General features: G+C 45.9%; 1 protein-coding gene across 6 annotated transcripts in view; it reads right to left on the reverse strand.

Annotated features, from left to right (window-relative positions):
- The window catches only part of Abr (ABR activator of RhoGEF and GTPase), a 207,944-nt gene that overhangs the window by 66,422 nt on the left and 123,425 nt on the right, over positions 1 to 18,097 (reverse strand). For 4 of the 6 annotated variants that reach the window (XM_042691552.1, XM_042691568.1, XM_042691561.1 and 1 more), the window contains 2 exons: positions 10,486 to 10,584; positions 994 to 1,179 (listed from right to left, as the gene is read on the reverse strand). In XM_042691552.1, the coding sequence (XP_042547486.1) occupies positions 994 to 1,179; positions 10,486 to 10,584 (285 nt within the window). Of the gene's footprint in view, positions 1 to 993; positions 1,180 to 10,485; positions 10,585 to 13,005; positions 13,087 to 18,097 lie in introns of all 6 variants that reach the window. The other 2 variants (XM_042691544.1, XM_042691579.1) reach the window with 1 other exon arrangement.

The following is an 18,097-nucleotide window of genomic DNA, read 5'->3' on the forward strand; positions in this document are numbered from 1 at the left end:
AGAGCCCTGTCCCTTCACTTCAACTAATCTCAAGACAAAGAAGAAACTTGGGGATGCTGCTCCCTTCTGCCCAGCTATTCACACTCCAGGAACAGGAGGAGAACAGCAATGAACTCCTAGGCTTCTCCTGGCAGGCTGTCAGGAGTTAGGGTGGGATGCTATGTGGGTATGATCTAAGAGTCCTCCAGGAAACATAGAGGCAGAGCTAGGAGAGAGGGAATGATGGAAACCCTGGAGAAGAGCATCTCCCAACACGCAGCTGGTACCCTTTCCTTTCCCTACTGTGGCAGGTAAGGCTGATTCTCCATTCTTTTTGCTCTGGGGACCTCAGGAGACAACCATTAGTAGATGCAGTCTTCACCCAATTGTTCCGTTTTAGAGGCAGTACTAGGATGTAGTGAATCCCCCTGGTCTCAGGTGAGAATGCCACTCAAGTGAGGTCTGTATTACAGTATTGGCTCAAGGGGCTCCCATAGAGGGAGAGATAGAATGATCCCAGAAGCATTGATACATGTGGCCCATCCATGTATTTCTGCAAACAGTCCCAAAGATCCACCACAGCAGGCTTGGAGTTGAGGTCCTGGACCCAAGTGTCCCCATAAAGTCTAAGTCCTGATTAGCCACCAAGATTTCTGAGAGATGGCTCAGGCCTTTAAGAGTGCCCAGTGGGCCGGACACTGGTGGCTCACGCCTGTAATCCTAGCTACTCAGGAGGCTGAGATCAGAGGATCACGGTTCAAAGCCAGCCTGGGCAGGACAGACCATGAGACTCCTATCTCCAATAAAACCACCAGAAAGCCGGAAGTGGCGCTGTAGCTCAAGTGGTAGAGCGCTCGCCTTGAGCTGAAGAGCTGAGGGACAGCGCCCAGGCCCAGAGTTCAAGCCCCACGGCCGACCAAAAAAAAAAAAAAAAAAAAGAGTGCCCAGTGGGTTGGGGCTCACAAGTCCTTTCCCAAGGCCCTCTTAAGAACCACTGCCTTCTGGGAGACTCACCAGCTTCTGGAAGAGGTGGCCCATGGTGACCTGGCTGTCCCACTGCTGCACCTTGGGGCAGAGGTTGTCGTAGAACTCCTTGTGGATCTCATAGATGTCCTGGATCTTGTAGAAGATGGTCTCAATCTGCTGGATTGTGAGTACGGGCTGGGAGGTGGTGGCTGTGGCCTTCAGGGGTTTCATGGGCTAGGAGAAGAGGAAGAGGAAGGAAGAGCAGAGCTGAGAATGAATAAAACAGAGTGCTGGCAGGCCCCAAGCAGATTGTGACACTGATTAAAACTTTGTGATGTCCAAGTCATGCCTAGACAAGGCCACCAAAGGCAGGGCACTGGCAGCTGCTCTCACAGGCCCTGACACGCCATGTGCAAGGAGAAGGAACCTGGCAGCAGGACCCTGGCCCAGGAGTCAGAGACATTCCCCAACCCAATCAGAGGTGGCATCCAGCCCATGCCTATGAGGGCTCAATAAGAGGTTTAACAGGACCCTTCTTTTCCACATTGGCCTCATGGCCTGAGTCCTGAAGCTTCCTCATCACACTTCAATGGAAAGGAGGATGGACTGGGAACTGAGCTGTTTAGTTTCTTCCTTTCAGGAAACAAGGTGATTCTCTGACTTGAGGCCAGCTCAGACGCCCTGATATTTCAGGTTCTCACTTAGAGAAAGGCGCAGGTACCTGTATGACAAATTCCTATTTTCCATCCCCATGGCCAACATTGTTGAACAACCATGATGAACCAGCGAGTGTGGTTGTGGTCTTAGGCCCTTTCTCAATTGACATGAAAATGAAACTTATCAGTCATCCCTGCTTGTCTACACCATGTACACGAGGGTCTTCAAGTGGCAATGAGGCAGTGACAGATGGTAACACAGGACCATCTGTCTATGATAACATAGGCCTAGCCCTAGACTGGTGCAGATGGTAACACAGAATCATCCCCACACTGCTTGGGCTAATGAGGCTCAGGTGGTAAGTCTCTGTATTTTCTAAATCACCTACTGATCTACAGGTGGTGTTATACACCTGTATTCCCAAATACTCAAGAGTCTAAGGTAGGAGAATCACTTGGGCCCACAAGTTCAAAACCATTCTAAATAAATAATCAAGACTCCTATAAGGAGCTAGAGGCATGGCTCAGTTAGTAGAGCAACAGCCAATGAGCAAAAGCATCGGATGAGATCAAGTTTCAGTCTTGGGCAAAAAAAAAACAAGACTCCCATGAATAAATAAAAATAAATATAAAAGATAAATCCTCCACAAGGAGTAAATATTAATTTTGCAATCAGAAAACCTCCCAAGATGTCCAAACTATGCTCCAAAGGCCATATAGGCACAGGGTCTGAAAACCTGCCACATGGAGAAGACTGGAGAGGAATGGGCCTGTTTCTGGAAGAGAGGCCTGGGTTGAGTAGGCTGATATTCTTCTAAAGGCTGAATGGAAAGAGTTCTTCAGCTTAAGACAAGGTTACCTGTAGACCTAGCAGCAGTGGGGAGAAGTTAAGGGTCAGATTTGGGCTCTCTAGAGCTGTCCCCCACTATCTCCAGGATGAGGTAGTGAGCTGTAGACAGGAGAAGCATGCTAGCAGACCACAAGCAACTCATCTGATGAAAGGGCTGGACTGGAGGGAACAACTACATGAGCAAAACCAAAGCTATCCTTAGTTCCCATAAATTTTGACCACCAGCTTGAGCTGGCCACAGCAGCTAGACTTGCTGTCCAGCTTCCTCTGTCCTCCTTCCGATGGGGCTGAGCCCAAGTTTGTCCATAAGAGAAAGTCTCCCCTGTGTAAATACCCAGCCAATGCTTAACTTCTGGCCTCCTTGCCCTCCAAGCTCTACCAAGTCCAGAGAAAAGCAGGCCCTCTCCTGCTGACTCACTCCATGCTAGAAGGAAGTGACCCTCAGTGTGTAGTCCTTGCTGGGCAAAGGGTGTGGGTTTGAACTCTGATTCTGCTACTTAAAACTTTTAAGCAGATCACCTACCACTTCTAGGCTTAGCTTTGTCAGCTGATGTTAAGATCTAAAGCCTTACTTTATATAAAGTATCTAGAATGTGCCAGGCACACAGAAAAGTAACCAATATTACTATGAAAATAATGTACCAAGGCAACTAGCATGAGGCAAGACTTGGAGTACTCAGTGGTGGACAACTTCCCATCTAGCAGGGGAGACAGACCAGACAAGTAGACTATCAACTATCTAATGGCATATAACAGTAAGTGCAATGAAGGAAACTAGGAGAAGACCTCCTGAGACAGGGCGGTGAAGGACAGCTTCTCCAAGGAGATGAATGTGTAAGGGGGTGAGTGATGGGGGGAATGGCACTCCAGGATCATGCTAGGTCTGGAGGCAGGAATGGGCTTGGTGAGAGAGAGGGGTTGAAAAGGTGTGTGTTCTATAGGTAAGAATTGGGCATAGCCTAAGACAGGGCAGGGTAGATCCTAGGTTTATGTCTGTGGGGGGAGGTGGTCCATGCAGTGGAAGGAGAACAAGTTTTTGTTTGTTTTTTAAAGTGATAATGGGGTTTGAACTTAGGGCCTTGCATTTGCTAGGCAGACAGGTTACCAGCCGGCCTTTTTTTGTGTTTTTAATTATTTTTCTTGGTTTAGTTGTTTAGGGTTTTGCCTAGTGCCAACCTGGACCAGCATCAGCTCCTTCTTAGTTTTCATAATTGGTATTTCAGATAAAAACCATCATGCTGGACTTATTGGTTGAGATGGCTTTTTGTCTAGGCTAGACTCAAACCATGATTATTCACAGTTATACCTCCTGATTAGCTGGTATTATAAGTGTTTACCACTGCAGCTACACCCCACCCCCCTCCCCTTTCTGGTGGTATTAGGGTTTGAATTCAGGGTTTTGTGCTTGCTGGGCAAGCAATCTACCACTTGAACTACATCCCCAGTCCTTTTGCTTTTAGTTTGTTTTTCAGATGCGGTATCTTGCTTTTACAGGTCTGGCCTCAGACCTCAACTCTCTTGCTTCTGTCTCTCAAGTAGCTGTGATTACAGGCACATGCTGCCATACTCAGCCTAGGAAGAAGTACAACTTTGACTCTGCAACTGACCCAGCTTTCTGTGTGAGCCAATATTTGGGAGACTATTTTTGTGACCTGTATCCCTGAATTTGAGAACTGTATAAACTATTTGAATAAAATGAACCAACAGTGAACAATGTGTGACAGCCTATTCTTGTCCAACTTAGACTAGAAATATCAACCAAATGGTTCTAAGGTTGCACAGTATGCTTCTTGGAGGAGAGAGAGAGAGAGAAGGATCTCACCTGGGGAGATCTGGGAAAGTGTGGGGGTGGGGGTGGGGAAGGAGAGGAAGCTGGTAATATATTATATGCAGAAACTAGAAGTCAGTACACTGTTTTCCCAAGCCTAGGTAGAAGGATAGAGAGCCTCCCAGAGGTCCCCCACCCCCAGAGCCCAGGTTTGATGTCATTGTTACCATTTTCTATGTAGGACCCAATGGAAGGATTAAGTAGCCACAAAGTCCCAGAGCCACCCATGTTTGCCCTGCCTTGGTGCAATCTTCACTGTGAGGGAATAAAGGAGATGGAGTTGGGGAACAGTCCTGGGGAGACAAAGGGAATAGGATTTCTCAGAAGCAGCTGTAGAAGCAGCACTCATCTGCCGCCTACACAGGCAGTCTCAATACACTCAATGCACTCAACGCTCTGCTTCCTCCTGAACTTCCCACTCTGTCTACAAAAGGGGAAGAAGAGGATGATGGGCAGGAGCCAGTCACATGGACAAGTCTGTACTGGGGACAGGAGACATTCCACATAAGACTGAGGACCTTTGCTCTTACCCCTGAGTGTATGTGGGGGAGAAGGAAGGGGTGGCTGGTTCTTAAGGCAGCTATTTTTTCAGGCCCTGTTGTGTGTGAAGGGCACCACTAGGAAAGGTGAGGACCACTAGGAGTGGGGCAGGCACTAGCAAGAGAAGGGAGGAGTAACGAAGAGGGTGCATGAGGATGAATATAGTCTAAGCAGTTTGCCTGCATGCATGAAAACAGAGCCATGAAACCTGTTGATTTTTTATTTTAATTTTTTGGTGCCAGTTCTGAGGATTGAAATCAGGGCCTCGTTGCTCTCACTTGGTTTTTTTTTTTTTTTTTTCTGTACTACTTTAGCCACACCTCCACTTCGGGCCTTTTGCAGATTAACTGGAGAGAAAAGTCTTATGGACTTTCCTACCTGGGTTGGCTTCAAACTGTGATCCTCAGATCTCAGCCTCCTGCATAGTTAGGATTACAGTGTGAGGCACCAGCACCTGGCTGAAATTGTTTTCAGAAGGGGGACTGGGATAGGGAAGAATGATGTGGGGATGGAGGGGAGAGGGGGTGAGATTGATCAGGATACATTGTATACATGTATAGAAATGTCACAATGACATCTTGTACAACTAATGTATGCTAATTCTTAAAAAGCAGCTATTTTTATCTGGCGAAGACTCACATATGGGCCTTTGGTTTTTTGAGGCAAGGTCTTACTATGTACCTGACCTTTTGACCCCTGTACTACTAGCCAATGAGCTAGCCTTCCAGTCACCTCCCTCCTACCATGTCCAGCTGCACAGTTCACTGTCTAATCCAAGGAGAATAGTGAAAAAGAAGTCTTGGAGGACTTGGCTTCCAAGCCTGAGATCTTTTCAGGAAGACCCTGGCTGGGTAAGCTCTGACCTCACAGGTCAGGTCTACTGTGTCCCCCAGCAAGCGGTCTTTCGAAATAATGGAAAGAAATCTGCCCACTTCCTCTACCTCCTACCTCAGAAGGCTGGGTGCCTGTAAGGCACTTTGCTCATCTGTCACCTTGGTCATAACTCACAGGAGCCCAGGAAGGAGGTGTCATTAACCTATTTTGCAGATAAGAAGTTGAGATGCCCACAGACAATAAACTTTAATGTCAAAGTTGAGAATGAGAGTCTGAGCAGGCGCCTAGGCAGAGGTGGGATGTGCTGTGGCTAACAGCCTCACACTCTGTGGTCCCAGCACAGGCAACAATACAGAGCCCAAGCCACTGCTCAAGGTCTGGGAGATGTAGAATTACAAAGTAGCTGCTTTTCTCTTCTTTCCTTTGCCCTCTACCTCAGCCCAGGCACCCAGATCTCACTTGTAAGGAGCCCACAAGGACCCAAGAAGGTTCCAGAAGATTATTCCCAATGTGAGCCCCAGCTAGGGACCTCTGAACAGAGCCTCCTGTGCTGCCTTAAGTATGCTTGTGCTTACACAGTCTTATTAGGTACACATGCCCAGCCCTTTGCATACCAGGAAGTGGTAAGGGGAAAACAGTCATGCAGTCCCACTTGGCACTGCAAAGTCATTCTTTGAGTATAAAGGGAGCTATGGGAATGGAGTAGTATGGAGTGAGGGCTCAGAGAGAAAGTTTCTCCTTCCAGACCACCAGGAAGAACAGAAAAGCTAGGCTCCCAGCTAGGGAGGGAGGACTTGATTCCTTATCTTTGAGGTTTAGTGGACGGTCCTGCCCTACCCCTTCCGGAGCCCTCCAGCTACAGGCCTGGCCTTTGTCCCTCTGCCCTCAGGTCAAGAAGGTACCTAGAAAGCCAGGCTTGGGTGGCTCACCCCTGTAATCCTAGTTACTTAGGAGGCTGAGATCTGAGGATTACGGTTTGAAGCCAGCCTGGGCAAGAAAGTCCACAAGACTCTCATCTCCAATTAACCACCAGAAAACCAGAAGTGGAGCTGTGGCTCAAGGTGGTAGAGCATTAGCCTAGAGCAAAAGCTCAGGGGGACTGGGAATGTAGCTTAGTGGTAGAGTACTTGCCCAGCATGCATGAAGCCCTGGGTTAGATTCCTCAGTACTACATAAACAGAAAAGGCCAGAAGTGGCACTGTGGCTCAAGTGGTAGAATGTTAGCCTTGAACAAAACAAGCTCAGGGACAGTGCCCAGGCCCTGAGTTTAAGCCCCACTACTGACCTCCCCACCCCTTCACTTAAAAAAAATCTAGAAGAAGCAGGGTGAACAAACTGGGGGGTGGGGCAGCCTCACAGTTGTGCCCTTAGGGCTTCAACTGTTCTGAAAGGCAGGGAGGGAGCTACTATGTTTGCCCAGAAGAGGAGGCCTAAAGAAGGCAGGCTGGAATCTAAAGGCCTGGCATGCCTCTGGTAGGGAGGAGGGAGAAGAAAGGGAAGGCTCCTCCTCCTCCTGCAGGGAAAGGGTGTGTTGACAGGAACAAGAGCCCTAACTTGTCTTTTGTGTTGGTGTCGGAGAAAATAAGTGTCACAGTAACACTTAGGCTCTGTTCTAAGTGGCATGTGTACAAATTCACTTAATCTTTCACACCAACCCTGTGATGACAGTACTATTTGCGAACCCAGTTTGCATATGGAAATAATTGAGGTACTAGTCTTGTTCACCTGCCAAAGGTGGAGTGGTGAGTCAAAGCCAGGCATTTGGGTTCCTTTCAGCTATATATCCCACTAGTCAGGACACCTGGGACCCTTTTTGTTTGTTTGTTTTGTTATAGTAACACCAAGTGTATAAGGTATCTTTCATACACATCTAGGAGGCATTCTGCCTGCCATCTTCTTTCAGCCCAGTACCCAACACTGTTCTAGGTCCCAAAGGATCAGTGACTTGGCTCAAACTCAGAGCGTTGAGTTCTTGCTTGGCTTGGATGCTCAGCTGGTGTTATAGTACTTGAACCACAACTCTACTTTCAGCCTTTTGCTGGTTAATTGAAAATAAAAGTGGATTTGTTTGCCCAAATCACAATTCTCAGATCTCAGCTTGCTAAGTAGCTAGGATTATAGGCATGTGCAACGTGTACTGGCTTTCAGCTTATCTTTTCAGCTCCAGAAGAAAGAGACAGAAGGCAACAGTATTGCTATTGTTCCCCCTTAATAGCAATTTCAAGTCCCTGTGGTCACCTACAGGGTGACCAGTATTTATTTTGACTCAAGAGATGCCATATTGGGGCTGGGAAGGTGGCTCAGTGGTAGAGTGCTTGCCTAGCATGTATGAAGCCCTGGGTTCCATTCCTCAGTACCACATAAACAGGACTGGCAAAAAAAAAAAAAGAAAAAGAAAAAGAAAAGAAAAAAGAAACCATATTTCTATAACTTTTTTTTTTTTATTTTTTTTGGGTTCGGTCGTGGAGCCTGAACTCTGGGCATGGGCATTCTGGGCCTGGGCGCTGTCACTCAGCTCTTCAGTTCAAGGCTAGTGCTCTACTACTTGAGCCACAGCGCCACTTCTGGCTTTTTTCTTTTTGCTTATGTGGTGCTGGGGAATCGAACCCTGGGCCTCATGCATGCAAGGCAAGCGCTCTACCACTGAGCCACCTTGCCAGCCCCTATAACTTCTTTTATAGTGTATGGCTCTAACTTTTTTATTTATTTTATTTATTTATTTTTTGTTGGTTGTGGGGCCTGAACTCTGGGCCTGGGCGCTGTCCCTCAGTTCTTTAGCTCAAGGCTAATGCTCTACCCCTTGAACCACAGTACCACTTACGGCCTTTTCTGCTTATGTGGTGCTGAGGAATCAAACCCAGGGCCTCATGCATGCAAGGCAAACACTCTACCACTGAGCTACCTTTCCAGCTCTGTTCTATTTTATTATCAATTATTATTTATTTGTTACTGTGCTTAATTTGTAATTTGTCCATAAGTCTGTATACATAAAGAAAAAACATTATATCCAGGATTCCATAGTATTCAAAGTTTCAGGCAGCCTTTCATGGATTAAAGGGGTGGGGGCAATTACATTTTCATCTCCAGATAAGGAAACTGAGGATTAAGGAGGTTATACATAGCTTTCCAAAAACAGTGATTTTTTCTTTTCTAGACAGGGTCTTCTATATTGCCTAGGTTGGAATCAAACTCTTGATCTTCCTGCCTCTGCCTCCCAAGTGCTGAGCTTACAGGTATGGTGCCATCATGTCTTCAAGACAGTCATTTTTCAAACTCACAGCATATGTAAGAAATAATATGGCTGTGTATAGACACATGCATATATACATCAAACGAAAAATCTCCTTAACTAGTACTTATCCTTACTGTGTGTGAGGCTCACTAATACTTTCTATTTCATTTTTAAGATGGTGATTCAACCCACTACACTTTCACAACCCAATAAAGGGTGAAGATGCATGGTTTGAAAAACAGGGTAATACGCCTACTATTAATGACATGATAGACATAATGCTATAAGCACTGGCTCAGACAGGAATCACATAACGGGTGCAACATCCCTCACTTGGAAAACATTATTGTATGAACCAATAAACATCTTGAATCCTAAGATAAACAGCCTGGTGTATTGTAAAATGTCTTCACATTTTAGTAGTTATCCCTTGGGTAATAATGACTGTCTCGTAACACTCTGGGGCAAGCACATAAATGAATACCTTGCTTCTAAGAGTTAAGTTTCTACTGATTCCCTTTTTTTTTTTTCTGATAGCATCTTATGTCTCAGACTGCAAAACACCCAAAAGAAAAGAACTTCACATGCCACAATCACGCTGCATAATATCCAGATTCATCTAATAAGCACTTTCTGCAAAGGCAAAAGCATCTTCAATCTGTGGAGTATGTTTATCTCTTGAAACATTTTAATAGTTCCCACCCGATTTGATTCTCAGAACAATTGCTTCATCTCAGCTGAGGGCTCAGGTTGGTCTAATGCCCCAGAGCCTTGGTGCTTCTCAGATAAGTTGATGTTAGGCAAAAATGAACCCCAAGATAAGGACTCTTTCTTGCTATTGTTTCTAACATATTTATAAGATGATTTCTTTGTTGCTTTGTATGTCCCTCCCTCACGGTATAACCCCTGTTTTCACTGTATTTGATGTTGGTATAATTTGGGGAGGGGAAGGGAAAAAACAAATTGTTTAAATAGGGATACAGATGGATCCATTGCAACAATGAGATGTACAGATGTTATGTTGAAAAATGAACTTTACAACTTGGGGGGGGGGAATGGTAAGGGGAAACAAAGGAGGAGGCAACAATGCTTGATAAGAAATGTATTCATTACCTTGCTCATGTAATTGTAACCCCTCTGTACAGTATTTTCACACTAAAAAACTTATTCATTAAAACAACAACAACAAGCAAAGACAACTTCTGCCTCCCACTTTCTGACAGAGGACCTTTGGAATAATGCTAAAGGTCTTTCTCAGGGAGGAGGAAGGACCTGGTCCAAGGATGACAAAGAGGTATCACCTTGATTGACTGGTGGAGACTGCCTAAAGAACAGGATGGAGAAGACAGCTGGGTGTTCCAACGGACAGAGCCCCATATAGATATAATGCCATGGTCATAGTGATGCGATGTTTGCCCTCCCTAATTTATGCATCCTCTCCAGCCTTCCCCAGAGGACAGTAACAGAAAGTCAGTGGATACCAAGATTAAGCAGAGCTGTACCAATCTATGTCTGGTCCTCATTTATCTACCAACTCCAAAACCAATTGTAGAACATGACATTGGCTAAAGGGGCCAATGGCCCCTGGGCAGATACTTACCAGCAACAAGGCCTCCAACTGGTTGATGTAGATCTCTTCACTGGCCAAGAATCCAGACAGAACAAGTTTCCTCATCTCCAGGCCCTTCCCTGCTTCCACCTGCAGGAATACAAGCCAGAAGGAGGTATGAGAAAGGAGTCCAGATCCTAATAGGCCCATTTTCTTGCCTTTTTTTTCCCTTTTAACTTCCCCCCACCCCCCAATCGTGGGACTTGAACTCTGGGCCTGGGCGCTGTCCCTGAGCTCTTCAGCTCAAGGCTAGTGCTCTACTACTTGAGCCACAGAGCCACTTCCGGTTTTCTGGTGGTTAATTGGACATAAGAGTCTCATGGACTTTCCTGCCCAGGCTGCTTTGAAATAAGATCCTCAGATCTCAGCCTCCTGAGTAACTAGGATTATAGGCATGAGCCACCAGCACCCGGCTTTCTTTTAACATTTTTAAAGGAGGTAAAATTTGTACAATATGAAAATATGAAAGAAAAATAAACTACCTATATTCCTGCTACTCTCTTGCTTTTTATCTCCTACCCTATCTGCACCTTTTTTAAAATTTAATTTTAGGGGCTGGGAAGGTGGTTCAGTGGTACAGCGCTTGCCTTGCATGCATGAGGCCCTGGGTTCCATTCCTCAGCACCACATAAGCAGGAAAAAAAAAAGCCAGAAGTGGCGCTGTGGCTCAAGTGGTAGAGCGCTAGCCTTGAGCTGAAGAGCTGAGGAACAGCGCCCAGGCCCAGAGTTCAGGCCCCACGACCGGACACAAAAAAATAAATAAAAATAAAATTCAATTTTATTGTTAAGGTGATGGGCAGAGGGGTTACAGTTACATATGTACTGAGTACATTTCTTGCCAAACTTATTACCCCCTTCTTCATTTTTCTCCCATTTTTCCTCTCCCATCACCCAACCCAAGTTGTACAGTTCATTTCCAACATATTGTTTTATGAGTATCTCTGTAGCATTGGTTTGCCCTTTGTCCTTTGTCTCACCATTTTGTTGTTCCCCTTCCCTTCCCTAATTCAGATTAATGTATATACAATACTCAGGGTACCAAAATCAAATACAGTGACAACAGGGGATATAACATGGGGTGGAGGTGGGGGAACACACACAAAAAAAGAAATCACATTAAAAACAACAACATCAAAGAAAAACCTCTTTTCCATATCTTGGAGTTCATTTTTGCTTAGCATCATCTTTTTTTTTTTTTTTTTTGGTTGGGGGGGGGGTCCAGTTGTGGGCCTGAACTCTGGGCCTGGGCGCTGTCCCTCAGCTCTTCAGCTCAAGGCTAGCACTCTATCACTTGAGCCACTTCCGGCTTTTTTTTCCTGCTTATGTGGTACTGAGGAATCGAACCCAGGGCCTCATGCATGCAAGGCAAGCGCTCTACCACTGAGCCACCTTCCCAGCCTGCTTAGCATTATCTTACATGGTCATACGCACATAGCTATTGAGCTATTCTGTTCATCTGCTAGGACTATCTTAGACATATATTAATTATTACAAATGAGGGAAACCATGGGATCTATGTTTCTTTTTTTCTTTCTTTTTTGCCAGTCCTGGGGCTTGAGCTTAGGGCTAGGCACTGTCCCCAAGCTTCTTTTGAACTGGGGCCTGAACTCTGGGCCTGGGTACTGCCCCTCAGCTCTTCAGTTCAAGGCTAGCGCTTTTCCACTTGAGCCACAGTGCCACTTCCGGCTTTTTTTTTTCATTTTGCTTATGTGGTGCTGAGGAATCGAACCCAGGGCCTCAGGCATGCAAGGCAAGCACTCTACCACTGAGCCACCTTCCCAGCCCCTCCCCGAGCTTCTTTTGCTCAAGGCTAGCACTCTACCACAGCATCACTTCTGGCTTTTTCTGTTTATGTGCTTCAAGCAGGCTCCGCAAGCACTCTATGACTAAGCCACATTCCCAACCCTGGATCTATGTTTCTTTGTATCCCCCCATTTCTTGATTTGATATCCATCCATCTGTCCATCTGTTCGTCCATCCATCCGTTCATCCATCCACCAACCTAGCCAACTTGGTCATGGTGAACAGGACAACCAAGGACTGGCTCTCATGTCTGATGGGCAATTTAACAGAAAGAGGAAGATAAAAAGTTTACATAAGAGCCAGACAACAGTAGTTCTCACCTATAATCCTAGAGACCCAGAGGATTTTAGTTTGAAGCTAGGCTGGGTAGCAAACTCCATGAGATTCCATCTCCAATTAAGCAACAAAAAACTAGGCTCAAGTGGTAGAGCATTAGCAGAGCAAGAACCTTCAGTTCAAACCTGGTCCTAGCCAAAAAAGTTTACAAAGGAAAATCAGTCCTAACAAGTAGGATATGGTTACATGGGAAGGTACAGCAAGGGTCACCCTCTAAGTCTGGGTGACAAATTCAGCCCCTTAAAGAAGTAGAGTATCAAGTGAGAGAAAAAGTGAGAGAATGGAGAATGGATGTCCCAGGCTTGTGGTCACTTATGACAAGAGCTTCCTGTGCCTGGGGACTTGATTCCACAACAGAATGTGTCAGCTCACCTCTGTCACCCTCTCAGCATTTCCTCCTGGTGTAAATACAGACCAAGGCAACTTCCTTCTCCCTGCAGCATTCCTGCTCCTCTGTGGGGGAAGATCATAGTCTGCTTAGCCTGGAATGACCAGCAACTAATCCAGTGCTTGGTACAGAGAAAGCACCCCACAATTTTTCTTATAGGATCCTCAGGAGTCACCTAGCCTCTCCTCTCGTCTCTCTCCCTTTCCTCAGCCACATTCTGAAGCTTCCTTTCTAATCTCTTACATTTCTTCCTTGGATTCTACCCTCCCTCTGTGGTGGCAAGCACTCTCCGAAGTTCTCACTCCCCCCGTCTACCCACTAAAGCTGGGCCAATCTTCTCAGAATGCTATGGTATACCAGAAGCTTGTCAAGGCCTTCATGTGAATCCTGCAAAATTGGTCTGAATGATTTGTTCATTTCTCTATTCATCCAAAAGATCCTGAATGCCCACTAGGCCCTTAAGTATAAACGGGAAAAAAGCAGACCACAGTCCCTGCTCTCATGTGACTTATAATCCAGTAAGAAAAAAAAAGATATCAGGTCCATAACCACAGTTCATAGATGCCATCACTTCCTTTACACCTGCAATGGGCCAGTACCTTCCCTACCTTTCCAATCTCCTACGTCGAGATCGCTGCCTTCCCAACATGTCAGGAGAAAGTGGCCTCTGAATGCAGTTCTATTGCTGCCACCTAATGCACCCTTCTGCCCTAGCTCTTTTCTTGGGTAATGCTACCTCTCCTTAAAGGCAGAGTTGAAATCTGGTCATGTCCTCAAGTCTCCCTGGATTGCCACACAGCCTGCAGAGGCACCCTCACCTGCTTACATGCAGTGATTTGGTAAGGTCTTGACAGCATCTGCATCACACCCTTCCTCCCCAAGGCCAACACTATATATATACACCTGCCTTTACTGGGTTTGAACTCAAGGTCTCCAAGTACTTTATCACTTGAGCCAAGGTCCAAGTGCTTTTTGCTTTAATTATTATCGGGTCTTGTATTTTTACTTGAGGCCAAGTTTGATCTTGATCCTTATACTTATTGACTGGGAAGATTTCTTTCTTTTTTCAGAGCTGAACTCAGGGGTCTTACACTTGGCCAAGCAAATATTCTTCCACTGAGCTAAATCCCCAATCCCCAATCCCCAATCCTTGTACTTATTTCCTAGCCACTAGCATAGTGGGATGACAGGAATGTGCAACCATGCTCAGCTTGTTGGCTGAGGTGGGATCTTGCTAACTTTTTGCCCAGGCTGGCCTAGAAACACAGTCCTCCAAATCTTTACTTTCCAAGGCATTTTTGAAGGCATTTAGCCTTCAAACACTCCACTAAGGGGAGTACTATAATTTCATGCTAGACAAATGGGAAGACTTAAAAAGACATAAGGAAAAGGTCCTAGGTCACATGGCTAGGAAGCTGCAGGGCTAGAATTCTACCTTGGTCCTCTAACACCAAATTTTGTGCTCCTGCTGCTCTCATGATTTCTCTGCTCTCTGATTTCTTCTTCAAGCGTGGGTCACCTGCTCAACTGTTATCTCAAACAGATCCCTTCTGGGCATTGAGGAAAGTAAATGAAGCCACCAGAAACCTCATAAACTCCAGAGAAGAGTTGCTTTCCCACAGCTGGACCACCTGCCCCTGAGTCCTCACAGGTTTTTCCCATCTTTTTTCCGAGGTGGGAAACTTCTCCTCCCATTAGCAACCCAAATGGGAGACCCGACTGGAGGCTGCTGTCCCCAGAGTCTTTGAAATGTTATCTGACCTAGAGAGGGTCACATCTTGATCTATAAAAGCTGTGACACAGAGGAGTTTGCAGATGTGATTAAATTTGAGATGGGGAGAGTCCAAAATTACCCAGGTGGGCTCTATATAGCCACAAATGTCTTTATAAGAAGTGAGCAGAGGCCAGGTGCCAGTGACTTACACCTATAATCCCAGCTACTCAGGAGTCTGAGATCTGAGGGTCATAGTTTGAAGCCAGCCTGGACCAAAAAGTCTGTAGGACTCTTATCTCCAATTAACTAAAAAAAACTGGAAGTGGAGCTGTGGCTCAAGTGGTAGTGCTCTAGCCTTGAGCAAAAAATAAAGCTTAGGGACAGCACCCAGGCCCTGAGTTCAAGATCCAGTGCTGGCACAAGGCAAACAAACAAACAAACAAATAATTAAAAATAAAGAAGGGAGCACAGGGCTAGGGTTAGTTAAGAGGCAATGTAATAATGATGGTAGGGAGGATGGGACACTGCTGGCTTCAAAAGATAGAGGCTGGGACCAGAAGATAGGGGATGCAGGAGGGCTTTAGAAGCTAGGAAAGACCAAGAAAGTGATTCCTTCACTCTAGAACCAATGAAACTGTGCTAGCCCTTTAAAGACTTCTATGTGTATACACATACACACATACCCATTCTCACTCATATAAAATTTCTAAATAAGAGACTAAATCTGTTGTCTTAGGGCATTAAGTTTGTGGAAATTTGTTTCAGCAGCATTAGAAAGCCAATACAGGCCCCCAGCGTTAGGGAAAGGCCTAAGTTATTTACCACTGGCTTCACAAGTACAGGAATCTAGTAGGTATTACCATTTAACCTCTGAGGCACACAGAGTGCATAGTGCCAGCTACATCAGGTACAAGATCAGAGACAGCAGCAGGGCCCCAGGCCTTCAAGGTTGGGCCCATGATGTCCTCCATACTTGCTCTCCTCTCTGGGGCTAGTGCATCCCATTCCACACTTGTTCTACCCCAAGCAAAGATGGAGCTGAGGGCTTGGCACACAAGGAGTGCCAAGGAGTGCCACAAGGAGTACACTGTGAGCTTAACTGCAGAGGCATGGACTGGGACAAAGGGGAAGAACAACACCAAAGAAACCTGAATTCAACATAACACAAGCAAGACCCTTAGCCCCTATGGGAATTAATCCATTTTGGCGAGGCCTTTCCCCCAAGACCTTACCTCATAATCCAATCCTGAAGAGTGGTTTGAGGGGAAGACAAGTCAGAAAGATCTGTCCCCCAAAAGGTAACAAACAGAAATGCCCATCTAGGCTAGGATGAGGTGAAGGAGTCAGATAGTTTAATGATGTGAAATTAACCTTCATGTTTTACTAACAGGAGGCTTGTTGCTCAGTTACCATCCACCTAAGACTTCTTCCCTCTCCCCCTACCCCCTCTTCTGAGGGCCTACATGTTTCTGCTCTAGAACTACCTAGTAGTTCCCTAGCCAGTCCCTAGCATAGAGAACTGTCTTCTGGGTGGCATAGTCTCCTCTTCCTTTCCAGCTAGAATTTATGAAGTGCAGCCTTTGGTGGGCTTGTTCATGACTGGTGTTTTACACAAGCTACACAAGCTGAAAACTTGTCAGCCCAAGACTCCTAATTCAAAGACATCAGGACGTTATGGTAGTATCTACAGATAAGCCTTGGCCAACTCTGCCTAAGTTTCTGCAACCTAAATAAAGCCTCCAAAAGTTTGGTTCTAGGCCAAGCCAAGAAACACACTCTCTAGGGACCTTGATCTCCTTCAACACAACAGTAAGAACTAAACAGACAGGATTGGCTCTCTGGCTATGCTTCAAAGCCATAGGTCAAACAGCAAGGGTCAGAAACCCAGCAAATAGCACAATTCAGCCTGTGAGCCCACCAGCTTGCAACAAGCCTTCAGTGGGATCTGCCTGGAGATGCCACTGGGCCTAGGAGTCATGTGCATGGTTAGTCTTATACACAAGCTAAGCCTTAGCTCCCGGACAGCTGGTGTCTCTCTGAAGCTGAGTCAGGGCCATTCAGAGATTCTCTCCTCTCCCCAGCCTTAGGTAGTAGGCAGGTCTCTTATCTACTTCTTCAACAGAATTTAGAGCAGAAAGGATTGGGGCTAGCTGCAAAATTGCAGCTGCTCTCTCTTCTGAAAAGTGGATGTTTACATTTTGGGTTCCCTAATGTGATGGAAATCGTAGGCATTCCAGTGTTTCATATATCCCATCTTTCCCGGGTACCCATACTCACATACCACTCAATTTTGTTCTTTTCAACAACTTTTTTTTTAATGGGAGGGTAGGGGTGCATAAAAGACTGTGCTGTATAGCCTAGACTAATCGTGAATTCACTATGTAACCCAGGCTGGCCTTGAATTCCTGATCCTCCTGCTTTAGCTATAATCCCAAGTGCTGGGATTATTGGCTGTGCACCACCATACCTGGCCAATAACTGACTTTTTTTTTTTTTTTTTGGGTCCGGTTGTGGGGCCTGAACTCTGGGCCTGGGCGCTGTCCCTCAGCCCTTCAGCTCAAGGCTAGTGCTCTACCACTTGAGCCACAGCGCCACTTCCGGCTTTTTTCTTTTTGCTTATGTGGTGCTGAGGAATTGAACCCAGGGCCTCAGGCATGCAAGGCCAGCACTCTACCACTGAGCCACCTTCTCAGCCATAATAACTGACTTTTTAAAATCAGTCTTCTCTTATACGAGTCTTATTTCAAATCATGGAAGGATATGAAAGTCGTATTTTTTCTAGTATGTATACTTAGTGAAGTACAAAACATATATTCAGAGCTACCTAAAATAATCTGCCAAGTCCCCCCTCCCCCAACCAGGTGGCCCATACTTCAGGAAACAAACACTCAAGAGAGACAAAGGAGCCAGGTGCTGGTGACTCATGCCTGTAATCCTAGCTACTCAGGAGGCTGAGATCTGATGATCGAGGTTCAAAGCCAGCCCAGGCAAGAAAGTCCACAAGACTCTTATCTCTAAAAACCACTGGAAAACTGGAAGTGGTGCTGTGGCTCAAGTGGTAGAGTGCTAGCCTTGAGCTGAAGAGCTCAGGGGCAGCACCCAGGCCCAGAGTTCAAGCCCCACGGCCAGTCAACAAAAAAAAAAAAAGAAAAGAGAGAGACACAGGCAGGGGCAGCTGGTACTGCACAAGGAGACAAGGAATGGACCTAGGCATGTAGGACAGAAATACATGCATTTCAGAGAATCCATTAAAGGTTGGCACAGAATAACACCTGAAGCTTTAATCTGGAATACAAAAGGGCTTTTTATTCCTGACAAATGAGTTCCTTGAAATAGCAACTTCCACAAGGTCCCACCCACCA

This window comes from Dipodomys spectabilis, unplaced genomic scaffold (assembly GCF_019054845.1).
Source record: "Dipodomys spectabilis isolate Male_0828 unplaced genomic scaffold, ASM1905484v1 ptg000004l, whole genome shotgun sequence".
Taxonomy (NCBI): Eukaryota; Metazoa; Chordata; class Mammalia; order Rodentia; family Heteromyidae; genus Dipodomys; species Dipodomys spectabilis.